Below are 22980 nucleotides of genomic sequence, written 5' to 3' on the forward strand. Positions count from 1 at the left end.
TTGTCAGGCCAGAAGGGTGTTTTTTTTTAACCATGACCATGTTTACACACAAAATGTACTGCACTTGTGCAGCCGTGATACCTTATCCCCAATCCCATATTCCTGCGGACAGAGACCGCCAGAAGACACTTTTTCAAGAGGCATGTTGTTCTGGCCAGCCTAAAATGAAATGATTGTGGTTGTGATCCACTATCCGCGGTCAATTATAACTGAGAGCAGGATCTGGCATAGCACTTTTTTTTAGGTTGGGCTGCTGAAGCATGCCATTATGGCTGGACTAAACTGGACTGCACTGTTTTGGCCGGGGTCCATTATCCCCAGTCAACTCTTGCTGGGAGCAGTGCTGAGGGAGGAAATTTGTATCATGGTGGCTCACTTTTTTGGTTCTTTCTGCTTTCTAATAACAACCACTGTGCAGCTGTGATCCATTGTTCCTAGGGGACTATTGCTAAGGGCAGGGTGCGAGAGAGCAATTTTATTGTCATACGTGGTGGCTTTTTTTATTTTCCATTTTTTCAGTTGAATAGAACCTGTGTAACCACAATCCATTATCCCCGATCGATTATTGCTCCAAGTGGGGACTGGCGGAGTGGATAATTGGATGGATCTGGTCCTAATTAACCGCGATATACAAGGGATTACAGTATCTTAATTCGCATTTTAAAATATTTTTCATTTTCACAAGACAAAAACGATTTAGTATTTTTTCTGTAAAATCAGTGGCGCAAATCTTAAAAAATACATTACAAAAAAGAAGACACTGGCTTCTCAAGGTTTCTTCATTTTCCTCATGTTGAGGTTTTTGAGTTTTTCCTTGCCCTCATGTGGGTTTTAGATCAGGGGATGGTGTCACAATTGTCTGTAATAATAGTCTGGTTTGCAATAACCTGAGCAGCCCTTTGAGACTCTTTGTGATTACGGGCTATACAAATAAACATGACTTGATTTATTTTAGGTGTGTTTTAGTTATTAGCTTTTTTCAATTGTTTTTCTGATAAAGTAAGCTAATGTTTACTTAAAACAAGACAAGTTAACCTTTGTAGGGTTTAACTTTCCTCTTTCCATAAACTGTCCTTGCTAGAACTCGTCAGTACTTCGGAGCTAACACTCGTCCGAATGTACATTTCTGACATGAGACCCGGACAACATTTTTCATCAAAAATGTTAGCATCTGGAATTTACTTCCCCGGCAGCTCATCCATCATCTGCCCTCCCGAGACGCCGTTTGCTTTTTTTATTTTGTGGCTTTTCGCCCACTCCATTTCCTCAGGTTGCAGAGAGGATCCGGCAAGGAGGAGGAAAGGTACGTTAGATGGATGTAAGTGAGGATGAAGTGGGAAGGAGCGCCGCGGTATAAATAACACTGATGAGGTGAGCTAGCATTGATCCGGACTGCAGTTGAGGGGCGGCGGCCCTCCTACCGTTCCATCCTCAAACGTATTTCAGGAAATCTGTTGCGTGGCGTGTGTACGGCGCGTAGGAAAACACGAGTTTGGGAGACAAACGACTCGGATGAAGACGGATGGAGACGGAGATTGAGAAGGAGAATGGAAACTCACGTGCTACGCCCTCCGAGTCCTGGAGGAAACGGTCCAGGATGATGCGAGCCATTAAAGATGGAGACAAATCCACCTAGAAAAGGAGAGAATTAGCAAAAAGAAAGTAACATACGTCATCAATACACAATTTTATGAATTCTTGATCCAATTTCTTGAGTAGTTTTCAATATACATACTTCATTTTTTTTTCCGAGGCATTTCTACGTCGTTATCATTATTTTAACTTATTTGCATGAATTCTCCCTCTCCCTCCCTAGAAATAGATCGATTAGATATACAGTATATCTAGTAATTGATCAATATCTACAGAAAGACCATTATGTAGATCTATATCTAGAGATGGATCAATAGCTCTATAATTAGGGATAGATCGATAGGTAGAAAATCGATAGATCAATACACAGATCTATATCTAGAGATAGATTGATAAAAAGACCTAACGATCTATCTCTAGTTAAAGATCTATTTCTAGAGCTATATTGTTCCATAGATCTATATGTAAAGACAGATCCCTAGATCGATGGATCAACACATTGATATCTAGATCTATAAAGCAATAGATAAATCTATATATAGGGATAGATCAAAGGGTAGATCCATCTCTAGATATAGATCGATATATAGATCTAGAGATAGATAGATTGATTGTTGGAGATAGTTTGATAGGTCGATTTTTCTAAGGATATATCGATAGGTCAATAGATAGACCCATATATGTCTAGAGATTGATAGATAGATCTATATATAGAGATATATCGATAGATAGATCGATAGATAGATCTCTAAGGATAGATCTACCCCTTCATAGATCGATCTCTAGGGATAAATCTATATGGATAGATAGATCTGTATCTATGTATAGATGGATTGATCTCTACGGATTGATCTATAGATAGGTAGATCTTAAAGGATAGATCTATATCTAGAGATAGATTGATAAAAAGACCTAATGATCTATCTCTAGTTAAAGATCTATCTCTAGAGCTATATCGTTGCATAGATCTATATGTAGAGATAGATCACTATATCGATAGATTGATATCTAGATCTATATTTAGAGATAAAGCAATAGATAAATCTATATCTACAGATAGATCAAAGGATAGATACATCTCTTGATATAGATCGATATATAGATCTAGAGATATAAATATAGATCTATTGTTAGAGATTCTTTGATAGATTGATTGTTAGAGAGAGTTTGATAGGTCGAAATATCTTTTTTTAAGGATATGTCGATAGGTCAATAGACCCATATATGTCTAGAGATTGATAGATCTATATGTAGAGATATATCTATATCTAGAGATAGATCTCTAAGGATAGATCCACCTATTCATAGATCGATCTCTAGAGATAGATCTATATGGATAGATAGATCTATATTTAGAGATAAAGCAATAGTTAAATCTATATCTAGAGATAGATACATCTCTAGATATAGATCAATAAATAGATCTAGAGATAGAAAGATGTATTGTTAGAGATAGTTTGATAGATTTATACCTATAAATAGAACGATCGATCTCTACAGATCGATCTATAAATAGAACGATCCGTAGAGATCGATTAATCTATAAATAGGTAGATCTAAAAGGAGAGATCTATCTATCCATCTATTTCTAGATATATAGATGTAAAGGTAGATCTATGAATGGATAGATTAATGTCTTTGTTTCCTAAAATAGGCTTCTGATGATTCCGCCCCAAAATATTGTTTGTGAAGCCATTTTTCACTTTTTTTAAACTGTTCATCATTTCCTCACATTGCACGTATGTCACTCAAGCTTCAGTACTTCCCATTTAAATGCACATTAGAATTTTTATTGCGGACCAGTCAACGGCACCCGAGTGTTTCTTAATCTAAAATCAGAGGAGCTCACATGGATCAGCGGCGCCTCAAAGCTAACCGTCATTATTCATTCTCTGTTTAATTGACGCAAGGTTTTCTCTTCCTCTTTTTAAAAGGACTGACTCCGTCTCGGAGATAAGCGTCTATGAAGCATTTAACTGTCATTTTAATACGCTACTTAACATTTAAACCAAGCACTCATGCTCTCTCAGACCACTAATTGATGTAGTTTCATCCCTTTATGGGACGATATATCTCCAACGGCGAGAAATGATTAACAATGATGAAAACTGCTAGCGGACCCTTTTGGCCCCGAGATGTCCCCGGTGAATATTGCAGTTTTATGCCCAATATAGACTTTTTATGGAAAGGTCAGTTAAACATAAAGGCTTTCGGATACTCAGGAATGTCTTGAAGCGGCTTTGACCAAAATATTTCATGAAAGGCGCCGAGGATCAATCTGACGGTATTTGAAGTCTGCTGAGTAAGGATGCTGACTGCTACGTGATGCTAGCTGTGTCTTATCATTGATGATTTGGGTTTTTTAGGTTTGACTTTGGAATGACATTTGAGTTACTCCCCTTTAGAGGTGGTTGTAGATTAAAATGGAGCTTAAACGTGTACATTTAAAGACATGCTACAGAAAGCAAAGAGGTTAGGGTAAGGGTTAGGAGGCCTACTTTCATATTTTCTTGCATTAATAAGGATTCATTCCCGCAGGCGAACGGAAAAGCTGCTGTTAACATTTTTGAAAAAGTTTAAAAACTATTTTCACACAAGAAAAAAATATATATAGAGAGAGAGAGAGTGAGAGAGAGAGAGAAAGAAAGAAAGAAATAAAAAGAGAGAAAGAAAGAAAGAAAGTGAGAAAGAGAGAAAGAGAGAAAGAGAGAGAGAAAGAGAGAGAGAAAGAAAGAGAGAAAGAGAGAATGTGAGAGAATGTGAGAAACAAAAGGGATAAAAGAGAAATAGTGAGAGAGGGGGAAAGAAAGTCATTCTCTCGGGGGCCGGACTAGTACATTAGAGAGAAAGAAATGAGAAAGAGAGAAAGAGAGAAAGAGAGACGGATAAAATACAATTTAAAACATTTAAAAAATAAATTACTATAATGTTCACTTGTTTACTTTTAGGAAAAGGTAAAATTACAAAATATAATAAACATATAAAATAATTTGAAAATAAAAAAACAACTAGGCTCACGCTTTTCCTTTTTCGCTAAAAAAAATGAATTAATACGAAGATAAAATAAAACAAAAACACAAAGCTCAAAATCCAAAAATACAAGCGCCATATCCCAGCACTGAGCCATAGCCAGCCGGCCAAGTGACAAACATGATAGGCTAGAGAAGGAAACAGTGGGGGGGAGAAAAAGCCAAAGATGCCGGAATTATGTAAATTGGTAACGTTCAATCCCATGAGCAGTTGTAGAAGGCGAGTGACACCGAAAGATAAAGCAGGAGAAGCTTACATTATCAGTGAGACGTAGCTTTGCAGCCGAGTGACTAACATGAGTGGCTAGAGAAGGAAACCGTGGGGTAAAAAAAGTGGAAATTGTCTGACCATAACATACAGGGTTTAGCTGTGTGAGGTAAGTGGCACCACCGGGACAAAATGTTCATTTTGGGTTTTTCGTGGCCCAAAGTTGTCTACCAAACGTGTCAGATACTTCAAAATGTATATTGTTAAAAAAAAAAAAACGAATTTTAAAACCCACAGGTAACTAAGAAATGTATGTTTTTTTTTATTTCTATGAATAAAGTATTTTTACAACACTAGGATCTTTATATAATAAACACTGTTGCTTTAAAAGCTTGCCTATGGTAAAAAGTAGTGTTTTTAGTCACCTAATACTAAAGTTTATATGGAACAATTTAACTACTGATATAATCTCACTTGCAAGTTTTATTTTGAAATTGAAAAGTTGATCCGCTTTTTATTAAGAGTGTCCTTTCTCCTGGTGCCTTCTAATTGTCATACCAGGGTGAGAGTAACAAATGAAACTGACGTTAAAAGGACAAAGAGTCAATTAGACAAAGCGGAAGTCTCTATTAAAACAACAAGATTCAAATTTTTTTTTTCTAAAGGCAGGCTTGATATGCTCTTAAGCAAAAAGCTTCATGTTTCTTGGTGTATCTGTGGTTTGAGTTAATTGAATTAAAATATTTGAGAAATACTTTTAGTGTCTGCCACTGATTTTACAAATCATTGGGGACATGGACCATTTATCTAATTGTTTAATTTGTTGCTCTTATGTGGAAAAAAAAGAAAGATTGTAAGCAGTGTCTGAAATAACGTCTGCCGGACGCCCGGGGTGTGCATCTTTTACGTCGGGCGTACAACAAAAAAATCTTTCGTTTTCATTTTTTATTTTTTTTCAAATCAAACGTTTGACCCGGGCGTCCGTGCAGATGTTATTTCAGACACTGATATATAACATATATATATATACAGTGCTACCAAATACCAGGGTTGGGTTACTTTAACTGGATTACTTTCAATTACTTTTGGATGACTCCAATACCAAATATGCTAATAAAAGACAAAATAAACTAAATATGAATCAAATGATGACTCACAACACGCGGTAAGCTCTCTCTCCTGGCTTTGATCTCTTTGATCTCCGGCAAAACGAACATGAAATGCGACAGAAACAAAATGAAAATAAATCCAAACAGCTTGCCGACATCATTTTTCCGTTCCGTGTATTTCGTTACTCCCCAAGGCCTGCACAAAATGTAGTCATTTTATTCCTATTTAGTTTCTTTTGTCTTTTATTAGCATATTTGGTATTGGAGTCATCCAAAAGTCATTGAAAGTAATCCAGTTAAAGTAACCCTACCCAACCCTGCCAAATACTAAGACAGGGTTCGTCGGTGTTACATGTCGAAGTGTCCTTGGGTAAGACACTGAACCCCTTATACCCCCAATAAGCAGGTTAGAAGGTGCGCCATATAGTGCGGAAAATACGGTATATATATTTACATGTAGGTCTCAGAAAATGAAAATAATGCGATCTATTTCGTCTATTTCTTTAATAGAGTTAAGAAAAACAAAAATGTCCTATTTGCTGGAATTATCACAAATTCATGGAAAAATGGCAAGGCTTTCATTGTTTTAATATTTACAATTCTGGCGAAAACTCCCGTCTCAAAACATGAGAATATTTTGGAAAGGCATTCTATTAGCCTGTAGCCATATTCAGCACTTTGAAAATGACTAAAGGCAGTTTATTTGTGATATAATCCAGAATATATGACATTTTCTGAACTCAAAGGGTGCGGTATGTATTTTTTACGACTTAACCCGACTTGCAACCTGCGTCATCATGTCAAATCAAACAAGCTCCGAAGCGATAGAAGGCCGAATTAAGGGCTGACCCTTCGCTCCTCACCTGTCTGCAGTTTGCACTTTGCCCGCCACCGCCGCAATTTTCCACAAATTGCGCCGTGAAACACAACAAAGTATTTTCACATCTGCTTGACGGAGGTGAGAGCTAATTACATTAAATAATTGATAATGGAGCCCGTCGTTTGGGCAATTTTGGTAATGACTAACAGACAAGAGAGAAAATCAAAAACCGCCGCCGACCTCTAAATAGTCGTTGATGCGAAAGGACATCAACGAGGGGAAGGAGGGAGAAGGGTGTAGGTTAAACCATTACCTCATTGGCCAAATCCAGCAAGACGGGTGAGGCGGGATGTGCCGCGGCCTCGCTCAGATACCTTCGAACGACAAAAGAAGAACAAAAGCGGCCGTGACGAGTAGACAGCGGAGGCTAGCCGAGACATGCTAATGTCCCAGATGACTTTGGCATGGGTGGCATATGGCACGCTTGACGCGGTTAGAGCACTGCTCCAAGGGGGCTTCCAATTTCCCCCCCAAAGCCAGACGTGAATGTGGTTAGTTAACCCTTGCCGCCGGAACAGACGGTTTTACCTCCTCATTATTTAGAACTTAAATTAGGGACGAGCAACCAAAATCGAATCAATATCGCAATGTCACGTAGTGCAACGGTGTAATCTGTGCAACACTGCAAACATTGGCCCTATGCTGTCCCAGAAATTATAAGTCATGCGTTTGTTACCTCAATTACTGTAATGTACAGGGTTGGGTAGGGTTACTTTAACTGGATTACTTTCTGTAAAGTTGGCCGTTTCTCATAATTCAATGCAATGAAAATAACTTGTTTTTATATTCCTAAATATAAAAACAATCTTTCTCACACACACACACATAAAGTAACGTTTCAATCATTAGTGTAATTACATCTTTTGTACGTTTATCAATCTTATATTCTTTTATTGTGAAGTCGTGCTCATGTGTGTTCCTTTTCCTGTTTTCACTGACAAATAATAAACCACGCCTAAGGTTTGGTAGGTCTGTTCGCCAAGGGATTCAGCCGCGGGATGTATGGGCAGCAGCTATCACGAAGTAGTTTTATAACTTGATGTATGTTTTTATTTGAGTAATACAGCCACTAAAGAGTCTTTATAATGACTAACTTTAACACTTTCGGATTACTCCAATACCAAATGTGCCAATAAAAGACAAAAGAAACTAAATAGGAATAAAATGACTAAATTTTGTGCAGGCTTGGGGAGTAACGGAATACATGGAACGGCAAAAATGATGTTGGCAAGCTCTTTGGATTTATTTTCATTTTGTTTCTGTTGCATGTTATGTTAGTTTTGCCAGAGATCAAAGAGAAAAGCCAGGAGAGAAAGCTTACCGCGTGTTGTGAGTCATCATTTTATTCATATTAGCATATTTGGTATTGGAGTAATCCAAAAGTAATTGAAAGTAATCCAGTTAAAGTAACCCTATCCAACCCTGGTAAGTCCAGCGTCAAAAGCCTACAGCTGGCACAAAATGCTGCAGCGAGGCTTCAAAGTCAAAGTGTCCCACCAACAGATTGCTTAAGAATCATATGTATTAAAGCTCATTGAAAAACGTATTTTCACCGTTGAGCCACTTTATGAGAAAAACCCACACAACATACTGTAATTACCCACAAATGCTAGCCAACGAACAATTTGATTGGGTGAGCGGAGTTAGCAACACTTCACACATTCGTCTCTCTGCGCTGAAAGGAAATACATCCAAAAACTTTTAGTTTGCAGTTTTTTGTGACATATTTACAAATGTTTGATTACATTACCCCAATTTCGGCTGACCTGCACTGGTTTCCTGTCAAGATGTGATTATAAGGTTCTATTGGTATTATACAAAATTATGCAAGGCCTTGCCCCCCCTCATATCTTTGAGATTTTTAATTTCCCCTGTGTTCCAGCTTTTTGCTCGCAAAATCCTGGTCTACTAGTGATTCCAAGAGCCAAGAAGAAATTCGCAGGTTCAAGAGCCTTCTCTATTCAGGCCTTGTTGCTGAGAAATGCTCTTCACCCTGAGATTTGATATACAATGATTGTACCTAGCCAGCCCCTCTCTAAATTGCTTTTTTTTTACACTGAAAGAAGAAGCCTTTCATTTGTATTGTACTTTATGATGACAATAAAGACAATTTTTTAACTGCAACTCTGTAGAAGTGTTATTTTTTTACAGTTGTATACTCTCAGTCGGTGATAACGTCATCTAAAAGCCAGCTTGCATGTCAGTATGTTTAAGTTCTCCCCAAAAACAAAACAAGCACAGAAAATGCACTTTTAAAGTCTAAAATCGCATCGACATTGCAATGGAAGCCTGAAAAATGGCTTTTTTTTCCCCCTTCCAAATCGTGCAGCCTTAACTTGAACACGACTTTCTCATTTGGGCTTTCAAATAAAAATGATGCTTAAAGTAACAGTGTTTAAAAATTTTAAAACATTAAAAAAACAATTCAGCATGCGGTTTCAGTTTCAGTTACAGTACTGGCTTTCTATAACGCCAAAGATAAATAGATCGAGGAGCTGAAGAGTGAAACTGTTTGACACAGAAATCAGATTTGGAACAAATGGTGAACTCATTTAAATACAAGTTTTTAAGGAATGGTGGGCACAAAATTGTGTTTACACCCGTATATTTATAGAAATGATGTCAATTTAAAAGATTGAAAAATAAATTCTAATAAATGCAACCCAAAACCTTCACTTTTCAAAATAATGGATGCTACTTTTTAAAATAATGACTTATCCAGTATCATAAGGATTAGCCAATTACGGAAAATATTACGTTACGTTACGCATTTTTTACGTTAATGTTCACTTCTTTTTCATGTGTTTCAGTTTCTATGGCCTTTTAGGAAAACAGAGGATATGCTCATAAAGGGCACTGTCTTAAATCATATGTTATCAATGTAAAACAGTTTGGATTTTGTTTTCCTGTCCTTGGAGAAATGGGTTCTGGGCCATTGTATCGGCACCGTGACCTGATGCTATCATCTAGAACAGGGGTGTCAAACTCATTTGAACTCCGGGGCCACACGATAGAACAAACATTCTGTCGGGGGCCGGACTAGTAGATTAAAGAGAAAGAAAGAAAGAAGAGAAAGAGGGAGGGAAAAGGAGAGAGGGCGGGACAAAGAAAGAAAAAAAGGGTGAGAGGGAGAGAGCGTGAGAAACAAAAGAGATAAAAAGAGAAGTCGTGAGAGAAGGGGAAAGAAAGGGAGAGGAAGAAAGAAATACAAAGAGAAATAGAAAGACAGAAGGAGAGAAATGAGAAAAGAACGCGTGAAGGGTAGGAAGAGAGAAAGAGAGAAAAGGAAAATAGGAAGTTAGAGCAAAATAAGTTAAAAAGACAGAGAGAGAAAGAAACAAAGAGCAACAAAGGAAGAGAAAAAGAGAGACACAGAGTGAAAGAGAAAGAGACAGAGAGTGGGAGAAAAGGGGTGGAAAAGAGAGAGAGAGAGAGAGAGAGAGAGAGATTAAAGAGAACAAAAAGATGAAAGAGAAAGAAAAGGGAGATAAAGATATAAGAGAAAGAGGGAGGGAAAAGGAGAGAGGGCGGGACAAAGAAAGAAAAAAAGAGAGAGGGACAGAGCGTGAGAAACAAGAGATAAAAAGTCGTGAGAGGGGGAAAGGAAAGGGAGAGGAAGAAAGAAATCCAAAGAGAAATAGAAAGACAGAATGAGAGAAAAGAGAAAACAAAGCGCGAAGGGTAGGAAGAGAAAGAGAAAAGAGAGAAAAGGAAAAAAGGAAGTTAGAGCAAATGAAGTTAAAAAGACACACAGAGAGAAAGAGAGCCATTGTTCTATCGTGTGGCCCCCGAGTTAACATGAGTTTGACGTCCCTGGCCTAGTGTGAGTATTTAGGGAAGGGGGTAAAACCCGAGTCGTACCTTTGGTAGTGACTTTCAACGACATCAGGTGAATGGTGCCTCCAGATGGTCCTTTTGGTTCGTTTCTGTTGTGACCACAGCCAAAGAAATCATTAAAAACAGGAGAACTGGTACAAAAACATGTGAATAAAAAGGTCTATTGGCTGGCACCAAATGGTGACCTCTGTTGTATAAAAAAAAACAACAACCTGGTAATAACATTGTAATAACACTGTCATTACATAACAAGTAATTATTGTATATCAGTGTTCTCGTTTTCCCGCGTCCCTGCGTCCTAAACGCATTATTTTTGCTGGGGACGCATAGTGTCAAATCAACGTGCGTCCCCGGGACGCAACTTTTTTGACACAAAATTGTCATTATTACCCGATTACTGTTTTTTAACAAACATTTACCGCACTCCAAACTTTTCGTCAGGCAGATCCGGCAGATGTTGTTTTGGTCTCGCGGTTCGAGTTTTCGTCTGCACGCCGATCTCGAGTTGTGTGGTGAAAAGTCCGTCTCTTTTTAGAGAACCGGCTTTTTCGGCTCAACTCATTCAAGAGAGCCGGCTCTCAAACGGCTCACTTGCTTTGATGCATTATATTACGAATGATGATGTTGTATAAACAAGTTAAGAAAAAAAGGAAGTATAAAAGGAGAAAATGAAAAAACACAGGTTTGTGGTGATCCCTTTCAATCAGTATATTACCAACAATAATTGAATGCAGAAAATGAATTCATAATTTGAATAAGAAAATGTATTATTATATTTCATTATATTTGCATGTATTTTTTCCTTCTACGTTGAACGTCCAAGCGACTTCTTTTTTTTAATAATAAACCTCATTCATGTCGAGCAACTCAGTGTCTCACAACAAAACGTTCATTAACAAAATACCGTATTTTCCGCACTATAAGGCGCACCGGGTTATAGGGCGCACCCCGAAAAAATAGTTTTTGGTCCTATTTTTGACATACATAAGACGCACCGGATTATAAGGCGCTACAATGGGAACGTCGACAAAACAGTCAGATAGTTCAGTCCAACTTATTACCCCCTTAACATTCCCAAAGCTTGCAAAGAAGCAAACAGGTGTCTCAGACATGTACGGAAACAGTGTGCGTACGATGTCACTCAAATGCATCGTTCCATCATTCGGAAGGTTAAAGTCTTGGGATTCAAGAAATGCCAACCATTCCTTAGTTTCCATTTTCTTTTTCGCTCGCAACTTTACTGTGCATAAGACAATAAACACTTGGAATTAAGTTTAATTTAAAAATAGACACTCCATTCCATCCATTATCTGCACCGCTTATCACAGAAACATCGAGTTCAGTCTGAAACAAGATACAGGGATGATATAAAACAGGGAGTAGCTCACCGAAGTCGTTGTGTTCATAATAATGTGCAGCCAATGTCCTCTTATATCCGTGAGTGTAGTAAATCCAGGAGAGTAAAATATTTACAAATACAGTACAGAATAGTAAAATACTGTTTCCTCCCCCGTCGTAGTTCGACCTAACGTGCTATTCACATTCATCTTTTTTGGCCAATTGCAGGCTTTGTTTTGCCGTTTAAGCCAATGCCAGCCTGTAAATGATAAAAAGGATCCGTCCCTTGACCTCCAAATAACTTTAGCCAATAGTGATCGATTCAAACGATGATTGACACATTGGTTAGCCAATGAAACGCCGGTAAATAAATCTCAGCATACACCACGTACTACTTGGCGTTCGGGGGGAAATCGAGTCGGCGGCTGCAAGTTAGTTGGAAGACTTTGCGATTAATGTTGATCCATAAATAAGGCGCACTGTATTATAAGGCGCATGGTCAGCTTTTGAAAAAAATAAAGGCTTTTAGGTGCGCCTTATAGTGCGGAAAATACGGTATATATGATATAAGGAAACACATGTACAATATAACATGTTAAACTACGTAAATAAACATGTTTTCGTATTTTATAAGGGAAAATACGACAGTTTGTAAGGGAATGGAGCACACTAAATTTTGGGGACCCATAGATCTCTGTTGGGACCCATAGATTTTTGAGCATGCGAGTCCCCGGGACACATCACTTTTCACAGGTCAAATCAACACTGGTATATGCATATGAAACTGGCAGCCCTTAGCGTTTACCAGTAACAGAAATGTAGCTCTCAGGTTCGAAAGGGTTGGTGATGCAGATTTTATAGGAAGTTTTGCTTCATAGCATGCCGTTTCAGTGGAAAATCTGCCAACCCCAACAAAAAGTTAATTCACACAGCATTGAAGCTGCCGTTAAGTGACAGATTTAAGTTTCTCCCGTCTAAATGAATTACAAAGAAACATGTGTAGCCTTTTCAGCCCTTGTGTATGAGCAGAAGAGATTTAAGGTCAAAGTCATTTCTTTTCAAGAAGTTTCCTGGAGGAGGGTGCGGCATGGTCCAGAATTACCATGCAATCTCCTCAATGGCAAGAGCATTGTTTAAAAAAACAAGTTATTAAAAAAATATTACAACCCCATACCTGTCAACCTCAATGGCTCTATGCCCTTACAAACTGTCGTATTTTCCCTTACAAAATAATCTTACACCATTTTTTTTTTTCAAACGTGTTTATGTAGTTTAACATGATATATTGTACATGTGTTTTGTTATATCATATATATTGTTAATGAACATTTTGTTGTGAGATTCTGAGTTGCTCGACATGAATGAGGTTTATTATAAAAAAAAGTTCAAAAGGGAAGCCGCTTGGACGTTCACTGTAGAAGGAAAAAATACATGCAAATATAATTGGGTAGAATTTTCTCATTCAAATTATTAATTAATTTTCTACATTAAATTATTGTTGGTAATACACTGATTAAAGGGATAACCACAAACCTGACTTTTTTCATTTTCTCCTTTTATACTTCCTTTTTTTCTTAACTTCTTTATACGACATCATAATTCGTAGTATAATGCATCAAAGCAAGTGAGCCGTTGGAGACCCGGCTCTCTTTGATGTGTCGAGCCAAAAAAGCCACTTCTTTACAAAGAGACGGACTTCCTTTCACTACACAACTACCACATGAAATCCAATGTTTTTTTAGGACCAAATGTATTTCAAATTGACTCAATCAACCCCGCCTGTTGTTTTCAGATCAGAATGACTTACGGCGTTTTAATTCAGGTTCGGCCATTGCGACTTGATGATTGTATCCAAAGAAAAATCAAAACTAAGTTGTTTGTTCTCGTGTGATCGGAATGATGCATGGAAATCCCCAGGCGGCAGACGCATGCGCACAGTAGCATCAAACCGCTCGCTTTGTTTGCAACGAAAAAAACGATACCGAGATAGAGGCTACCGCGGCGAACTCGTTTGACTTGATTGATTTGCCATTTCGTGATAGTCGGTGTATACCGGATGGCACCCATAATTGACAAATTTGCCTTGTTCTGTACAGATTTTCTCGTACGTCGTACACGTCTTAAAATGCATAATAAACGTACAGGTTGACAGGTATGCAATCCTGCTAATAACATAATAATAACATACCAAGTTGTTGTTGCATATGTAAATGGAACTGGGAGTACTTTGCGCTAATCAGAAATAAAAAAGGAGCTCTCAGCTTCAAAGGGTTTGTGACCCCAAGTTCATAGGAATAAAACATTTTTAGAAATCCAACTGATTGTACAGGTTTGTATGCTGTTTCAGTGGAAAATCTGTTACAGTGGAACCTTGGTTTTCGAACGCCTCTCAGTTCGAACCAATCGGAGTCCGACCAAAAATATAGAGAAATTCTTGCTTCGCTGTTCGGTCAAAAAAAATCGGCGTTCGAACGCCGGTAATGCGTGAGTGCGTACGCTAGGATGCGATGCTGAGCGGCGTACGGGTGTAGATCGCTCTTTTCGTGACCAACTGTTATCGCGTGCGAACGTGCTTCATTTTGCTTTCGCTTTTAATATAGGTGTACCAAGTGTTTTAGCCCCTAATTATGCCTCCGAAGAAAGTCAGTGCAAGCAGCAAAGTTGCTACAGGTGAAAAAAGAAAAGTAGTGCGTACAACTATTGCATTTAAGAAAGAAATAATCGCAAAATATGAAGGAGGTGTGCGAGTGTCTGATCTTGCCTGCGCCTTCTGCTGACCACCACAAATCCTATTCATAATTCTTTTCTTTATCCATTTTTTTAAAATTTTTACACGTTCAATTCAGCGTAATCTTTCGTACGGAAGATTACGATAACGCGAACGTACGATTAGCCTGGGTTAGCTTTATGTTTACGTTGAACATTCAAGGTAAACATTCAGGGTGTTGGAACGGAGCCCAACTTTCAGGGTGTTGGAACGGAGCCCCCTTTCCAATGAACCGCTCACCACTTGTTGTGGAGACCCGAGTGCTAAATGACTTGCAAACGACCTGATTTTTTTATTTTTACACGTTCACGTTAGCGTAATCTTTCGTACGGAAGATTACGATAACGCGGACGTACGATTAGCCTGGGTTAGCTTTATGTTTACATTAAACATTCAAGGTAAACATCCAGGGGGTTGGAATGGATTAAAACGATTGACATTATTTTTAAAGGGAAAAATGATTTCGGTGATCGAACAAATCGGTTTTCGAACAGGGTTCTGGAACGGATTATGGTCGAGAACCGAGGTTCCACTGTATCTCCAAACAAATGTTAATTCATGCAGCATTTAAATCGTCACTAAGCGACAAATTCAAGGTCCCCAATTTAAACGAATTTTTAAAAAGCGTAACATGCGTAGCCTTTTGAACTCGTATGTATGAGTAGAAGAGATTTTAGGTCAAAGTCATTTATTTTCAATAAGTTTTCCTAGAGGAGGTTGCAGCATGGTCCAGCCCCCACCTGTACTTTCTAATCCAACAATGACACTATTCCCATGTCCCCCTTCAAGCTGACATTTCCACACAATCTCCTCACTGACAAGAGCATTGTTTAAAAAACAAGTTATTTAAAAAAAAAGAAGTAATTCCTCCGAGACGGCTTGGGTGACTGACAGCCGTCAGCCGGATGATAAATGAGTCCATTTTCCGCCCACGCTGCCTTCTGCCACCGGCGGCGGCGGCCATTTATCATCATCGGCTGTCAGGCGTGGAAAGCGGCAGTGACAGTGCGAGTCAGCAAACATTTAGCGCCAGGGCCGGCGCGAGACGGGGAAATTATTATTGTCAGAATAATAATGGTTTAGCATAATTTATTACGGGTCCAGCAAATAAGCCGGGGCTAGATGTTATTAGACAGATGGATGGGGAGGCTTGGCAGCCATCCACCGAGAAGCGTGGACGCCGAGGTGAAATAAACGTTGGCAAGGTGCGACTACGGAGGGGGGGATATCGAGGTGCATCCTCTGAACCAATCAGAGAGCTGGCAGTTCAATTACAAAGAAATAAAGGGACATTCATCATTCAATTAGGCAGCTGTCGGGCCTCACAAAGGGAAGAAAACTTCTAACCTGGTACTCCAGGGAGAAGATGCTCAGAAGAGTGGACTGCGAGTGACTGGAACAAATAAAAGAAGGACAAAGTTAATTACCGGAGAGCTTTGCAAACATTGACAAAGGGAAAAGAGGATGGGTGTGCTCTGGAATGAAAAAGAACATGGAAACAAGTCCGGCAAAGTTGTCGCGGATGATCGGCTTCGACGGCGGAGGCGTTGAAAGCTTTTATAGAATATTAAAGGAGACATATACCGTGGCATCAAATTTAGGCCGGTTTTTAAAACGTTCCTCATTAAAATCGAAAAACTGTTAAGGTGGTGTTTTGACCCAATCACACCACCGTAGCAACTCCAAAAAGCACCCCTTCCCATCTCATGGAAACGTCTGGTTGTACAGTCCTGTTTGTACAAATGTGGGGCCCTTTCACTGTGAGTTTGTGTTCTCGATCATGATAGCAGTTATCCCGTTTTATTTTAGTCTATTTTTTTTTAAAATATTGTGAGTTACTATTTTTATGTGCTTTCAGGGTCTCAGAAAAAAAGATATTTTTTCTCCAACTCTGCCAAAACATGGCGTGGCCAGAGAAGTGGATTCCGTAAGAGTAGACAGATATTTTAGAACTGATTTATTTATTTACAGAAAATTAATCGTGATCGGTTTCATTTTCCTCTTGTTGAGGTTTTTGAGGTTTTTTTTGCCCTCATGTAGATTTTGGATCAATAGTCTGTAGTCTGTAATAGTCAGTGGTCTATAGAGCCCTTAGAGTCTCCTTGTGATTAAGGGCATCACAAATAAACATGACTTGACTTGAGGTTTTTCCTTACCCTCATGTAGGTTTTAGATCAGGGGATGGTGTCATAAGTCTGCGGTTTGCAATAATCTGTGCAGCCCTTTGAGGCTCTTTGTGATTAAGGGCGTCACAAATAAACATGCCTTGACTTGACTTAACATTTTCAAAACGTCAAAGCTACTCTAACAAAGAACCAGAAATCCTTGCTACATATTTCTTAAATTATATCTGCATCTAAATAAACCGAACATGAAAGGAGGAAGGCAGATGATATGAAGGAATAAAAACTGGTTCTAGCTGAACAAAATAGAAAGAAGGAAATACACCCTTCTGCTTGGAGGGAACAACTACATTAGTTTCCAACACAACCAGCTCTAACAGGACAAAACATGAAAGAAAGACACCACAGTATGTTGGAGCACACACAAGCTCTAACTGAAGATAATATTCCAGAGGATGCAGGACAACCTATCGTTAACACATCTAAGAGCAAAAAAATTGCTGAAAGCATCATGTTCCAATGCCAACGAGCTCTAACAAAACAAAAAATGAAAGTGGGATAACAGAAGACATTCCTAAACATGGACAGAACAAGAATGCCAAGTCAACCAGATCATGAAATAGAAAGACGGCACACTAAATAGATGTAACTGAACAAAAATATGAAATGGAGACACTTTGTTGGGACACTACATTTTACTGAACAAAACGTGAAAGACGACCACGAAGGATATTGTTGGAATTAAATATGGAAAAAGTACTGTTTGCCAAATTGTTCGAATTAGTTATCTGACTCCATTAACCAAACACAACTTACATTCAATTTCTTGAGGGAAAAGATGAACAGGAAGCCGACATTTTCACATGGGGGCAGATTTAATTTAATTAACAATTGAACTAAGTGAACTCCATCGAAAACGGCCGAATTAGCGATGTTGTAGTCTCTGGGAAGCCTTTTTCTCAAGTCCTTTAGCTTTCTCCTATTGGCCAGCTTCTCCCCGCATAATGGCGTGCCGACTCCTCCCATGGGTGCGCCAAGGAAGCCCCCTGGGCTTCACCAAGACTCCCAATGTCTGGGGTACTCAAAACAACACCGAGCGTTTCTACGTCATCAGGGCCTTTCTGCGTCACCAGCGTCTGGATGTGCTGATTATCTTATCAGTCGTACGTCCCGTTCTCGCCGTTCCTGTAAACAACATTTTCCACCAGGGTGCCCTGACCTCGCACCACAGCCCAGTCAGTGAATATCTTTTGCAATAAATGCAATTTGTATTCAATCGTGTAAAATCCTTTATAGTCCAATGTATAAAATCCTTCAATATGTATAACTAGAACCCTTTTTGACGTCATATTTTTGAGACTTCGAAGAACAAAATTCACAGAGACAGCAGTAGAAGAAAGTACAGAACATCAAAATTGGAAATACCAAGGCCTCTATTCATTATCGATCCCTGACAGTCTTCATTTGAAGGAACATTATGTTTTTAAAACGATTAATTGACAAAAACACTTAACAAAAGCTGCAAAACATTTATATTAGTGTTTCTTTTTTCATTTTTCCTTATCAAACGCAATCACATTTATACATTGTTTACAATATGCTAAGAAACAGATGTTAATGTGTGCGTAATTAGCCACATTTGCATTCGTGGTCGTCGACGCATAGAAAGAAGATTATAGCTAGCGAGTCTTCTCGTTTGCCACGTTTACATCCGAGAATCCACTATGCAACATTTCCATTCTTTTTCCCCGCATCATCAACGATGTTCTGCACGGTTTTCATGCCCCGAAGTGTTTCGCGACGTGAAATTCTCGTGCACGCAGATCCGCCAAATGCTCTGCAGGGCGACAACATATGATACCCGTGTCATTAGCCAGGTGGCATTCATTACCTAAATGGCCGCCTTTGTTTATAATTAATTGATTGTCAATTGGCATTGGGGGATTTAATTGACATTTTAAATCCTGCACCTTATATTAAAAAGCTGTTCAAGAAAGTATAACCCCACACTTGGAATTTTTTATTTTTCTAAGCGGCCGACGGCTAAAGTTAACTCAGCCTGAAGCGCTAACCAGCGGCATGTCAAACTGGAAAGCGCTAATTATTTTTAATCTGGTGCATGTTAAGGCTCCCATTTTATGTTGTAGGGGAGGATAATGAGGTTGAAAGCCAACGATTCCTCAGCTACTCTACTGTTTCCTGACCGCTTTCTCTTGTTCTAAATTGATATCAAAGAAGCGCGGAGTGGGCGATGGCGGCCATGCTGGAAATTATTAATTGTTCAGACAATATCTATCTATCTACCTTGGCCGTTTTTGATCCCGACCATGTTTTTGCTCTCCTGTCCCGGCTATCGACCTGTTTTTCCGTCCTTGACACCGCCATCTCCTGCTACGGAAGATCCACATCCGTATTGAGATCGCGATCCGATTGCAAGGGCAGCTTGCTTCCCGCATCCAGCGAGCACCGGATCGCGGGCGCTGTCCTTCCTCTTTATCTCAATAAACTCGTGTTTAACGTTACGCATCTGGGTCCTAATTCTGTTCTGGTCGTGACAAAAAAGTATGTTATTATTATTACCATTTTTTTTTTACTACATTTTAAATAAAATTCCCCAAAAAATACAACATATTTTAATTTGTATTAAATTTTTCTACTATTATTTTAAATACTTTTTCATATTTGAAGAAATGTATGCTTCTCAAAATAGGCTGAAATACTATTATTCTTTGAGGTTAGAAAATGCTTTTTAAATTTTCCATACACATATATTTTACTATTTTTCACGTTTTTTCCAAGTAAAAAACAGATAATACTAGAGTTATACTATAAAACAATAATGTAACACCTTTCTTAGTTCTTTACTGGGGACATACTACAATTAGAGCTGAAGAAATACAATAAGAATCCTACAAAAACACTGCTGCAGACATACTAGAAGAAAACTACAGAAATACTACAAAAATCATACTACGGAAAAACAACAAAATGACTACTGCAGTAAGGGAGTAAACATTGGCTCAGGAGGAAGAGCGCTCGTCTTGGGATCAAGAGATCGCAGTTCGAATCCCGGCTCCTCCGTGTTACATGTCGAAGTGTCCTTGGGTAAGACACTGAACCCCTAATAACCCCAATAAGCAGGTTAGCGCCTTACATGGCTGCACGGCCGCTATTGGGAAATGTGAAGCACACTGTAAAGCACTTTGGGAAGTCATGACTTGAAAAGCGCTAAATGCAGATCATACATCAAAAATCTATTAGAATACAAACTATCTATAATACTTTTTAAAATACATTTTTCATATTTTAAAAAAAATCAAATAAGTAAAAAATACTATTCTTTCTATCAATAAACTTGTGTTTAACACTATGCATTTGGGTCCTGATTCCGTTCTGGTCGTGACAGATACGTTTGTTTTTTTCATGCAAGACAGACACGACACAAACAACTTAAAGTCATGCCCTTTTTCCCTAAATTAATGTGCATAGAAAATTGTTATTCCTCACACATACATTTCATTTTTGGAAGGTGAACATGAACAACGCCTTGTTGTTCCTCCCCACTTCTCCAGTCTCAATAAAGGCCTGAAAAGAGGGAATCAAAACAAGAGACCCCCGAAAGATCTTCGCCTTTTTGAAGCCGATCTATTTTCTTAGATATTAAGAGCAGTTTACGTCCCTTTAAAGTTAACAGGGTATAGATTTAGCAATTAGACCGTAATCATGCTCATTATGGAGTAATCCATTTAAAACCTAACAGATGTCTGTTGCGGCAGGAGGGGGGGTATGGTGAGGGTCCCATGCCAACCGTAAGGCCGGAACGTTGTTGAAACGCTCAGGTGCAAGGTTGAAGTGTGGAAGGCATTTTTTTTTCCAGCCCTCCCTTAAGTGTCCACATGTTGACAGTTGACCGTTTAATGGCCGCCCTCTTAATTGCGGCGGCCCCTTTCGTCCCCCCAGCATCATTGTAAATTCATGCTGAAGCGGCAGACTTGTTGTTTTTGTGTCCTTTTGTCTTTTAGTTGAAAGTGGATTTATTTTTGGAGACTGTAACCTTGCGGGGAGATGCAGCAGGCACCTCTGTGAAAATGGCTCTTTGTATTTGTCTTATTAGTGCTATACAACGAAATGTCTATTCTCTATTTGTGATTTGATGTTGTTGCAGAATCAGAAACAATCAAATTGATTTATGTATTTTCTTATAAAAAATTATTTTGGTGAATACGATTCTCACCTGGTGTCATGTTCTGTTCTTTCTGTACCTTCGTGTTGGTGCTTTCGGTATAATGTTGTATTTTTATCGTCTCCCTTTCATGTTTTGTTCAGTTAGAACCAGCTAGTGTTCCAACATTATGTTACATGCTCTTGTTGTATTAGTACAGTGGAACCTCGGTTCTCGACCATAATCCGTTCCAGAACCCTGTTCGAAAACCGATTTGTTTGATCACCGAAATCATTTTTCCCATTCAAAATAATGTAAATCGTTTTAATCCGTTCCAACAACATGAATGTTTACCTTGAATGTTTAACGGAAACATAAAGCTAACCCAGGCTAATCGTACGTCCGCGTTATCGTAATCTTCCGTACAAAAGATTCCCCTAACATGAACGTGTAAAAATTTAAAAATCAGGTCGTTTACAAGTCCTTTAGCACCCGGGTCTCCCCAACAAGTGGAGAGCGGTTCATTGGAAAGGGGGCTCCGTTCCAACACCCTGAAAGTTGGGCACCGTTCCAACACCCTGAATGTTTACCTTGAATGTTCAACGTAAACATAAAGCTAACCCAGGCTAATCGTACGTTCGCGTTATCGTAATATTATGAATAGGATTTCTTACCTTTGTGGTGGTCAGCAGAAGGCGCTCGCACACCTCCTTCATATTTGGCTATTATTTCTTTCTCAAATGCAAAAGTTGTACGCACTACTTTTCTTTTTTCACCTGTAGCAACTTTGCTGCTTGCACTGACTTTCTTCGGAGGCATAATAAGGGGATACAACACCCGTACGCACTAACGCATTACCGGCGTTCGAATTTTTGGGGTCGGAAACCAATTTGTTCGAACTGAAAGGCGTTCGAAAACCGAGGTGCCACTGTACTCCCGTTAAAGATTGATCATTGCGTGGTGAAGGGTTTTATACATTGGACTATAAAGGATTTTATACGATTGAATACAAATTACATTTAATGCAAAAGATATTCACTGACTGGGCTGTGGTGCAAGGTCAGGGCACCCTGGTGGAAAATGTTGTTTACAGGAACGGCAGGAACGGGACGTACGGCTGATAAGATAATCAGCGCATCCAGACGCTGGTGACGCAGAAAGGCCCTGATGACGTAGAAACGCTCGGTGTTGTTTTGAGGACCCCAGACATCGGGACGCTCTTCTACGAGATGGTGAAGCCCAGGGGGCTTCCTTGGCGCGCCCATGGGAGGAGTCGACACGCCATTATGCGGGGAGAAGATGGGCAATAGGAGAAAGCTAAAGGACTTGAGAAAAAGGCTTTCCAGAGACTCCAACGTCGCTAATTTGGCCGTTTTCGATGGAGTACACTTGGTTAAATTGTTAATGAAATTAAATCTGCCCCCGTGTGGAAATGTCGGCTTCCTGTTCATCTTTTCCCTAAAGAAACGAGCGCGCATAAATTGGTGGGTGAATGTAGGTTGTGTTTGGTTAATGGAGTCAGATAACTAATCCGAACAATTTGGTAAACTGTACATTTTGATATTTAATTTCAACAGTGGGTATATGTTCTGAGTTGTCTTTATTTTTTGATCAGTTAGAGGTAGTTAGTGTTCTAACATATCATGCATCGTCTTTCTTTCATGTTTTCTTCAGTTAGGGCTAGTTAGTTTTCTAGTATTATGTTTCATAGTCTCGTAGTCATGGCGCTCTTGTTGTTGTTCTTGTCCACATGTAGGAATGTTTTTTGGTTTATCCTCCTTTCATGTGTTGTTCTGCTAGAACTAGTTTGTGTTCCAATATAATGCACATCTTCTCATTTCCATGTTTTGTTAATTTACATATACAGTGGAACCTCGGTTCTCGACCATAATCCGTTCCAGAACCCTGTTCGAAAACCGATTTGTTCAATCACC

General features: G+C 39.0%; 1 protein-coding gene across 2 annotated transcripts in view; it reads right to left on the reverse strand.

Annotated features, from left to right (window-relative positions):
* cdin1 (CDAN1 interacting nuclease 1) overlaps positions 1-22980 on the reverse strand; it is a 123621-nt gene that overhangs the window by 83123 nt on the left and 17518 nt on the right. The window contains exons 3-6 of one of the 2 annotated variants that reach the window (XM_088354354.1): positions 16109-16154; positions 10681-10745; positions 7073-7133; positions 1560-1632 (exon numbers count right to left, since the gene is read on the reverse strand). In XM_088354354.1, coding sequence (XP_088210480.1) covers positions 1560-1632; positions 7073-7133; positions 10681-10745; positions 16109-16154 — 245 coding nt within the window. The remainder of the gene's footprint in view (positions 1-1559; positions 1633-7072; positions 7134-10680; positions 10746-16108; positions 16155-22980) is intronic. The other variant, XM_088354355.1, reaches the window with a different exon arrangement.

Source organism: Urocampus carinirostris, chromosome 15 (assembly GCF_059441175.1).
Source record: "Urocampus carinirostris isolate Australia breed hairy pipefish chromosome 15, RoL_Ucar_1.0, whole genome shotgun sequence".
NCBI lineage: Eukaryota > Metazoa > Chordata > Actinopteri > Syngnathiformes > Syngnathidae > Urocampus > Urocampus carinirostris.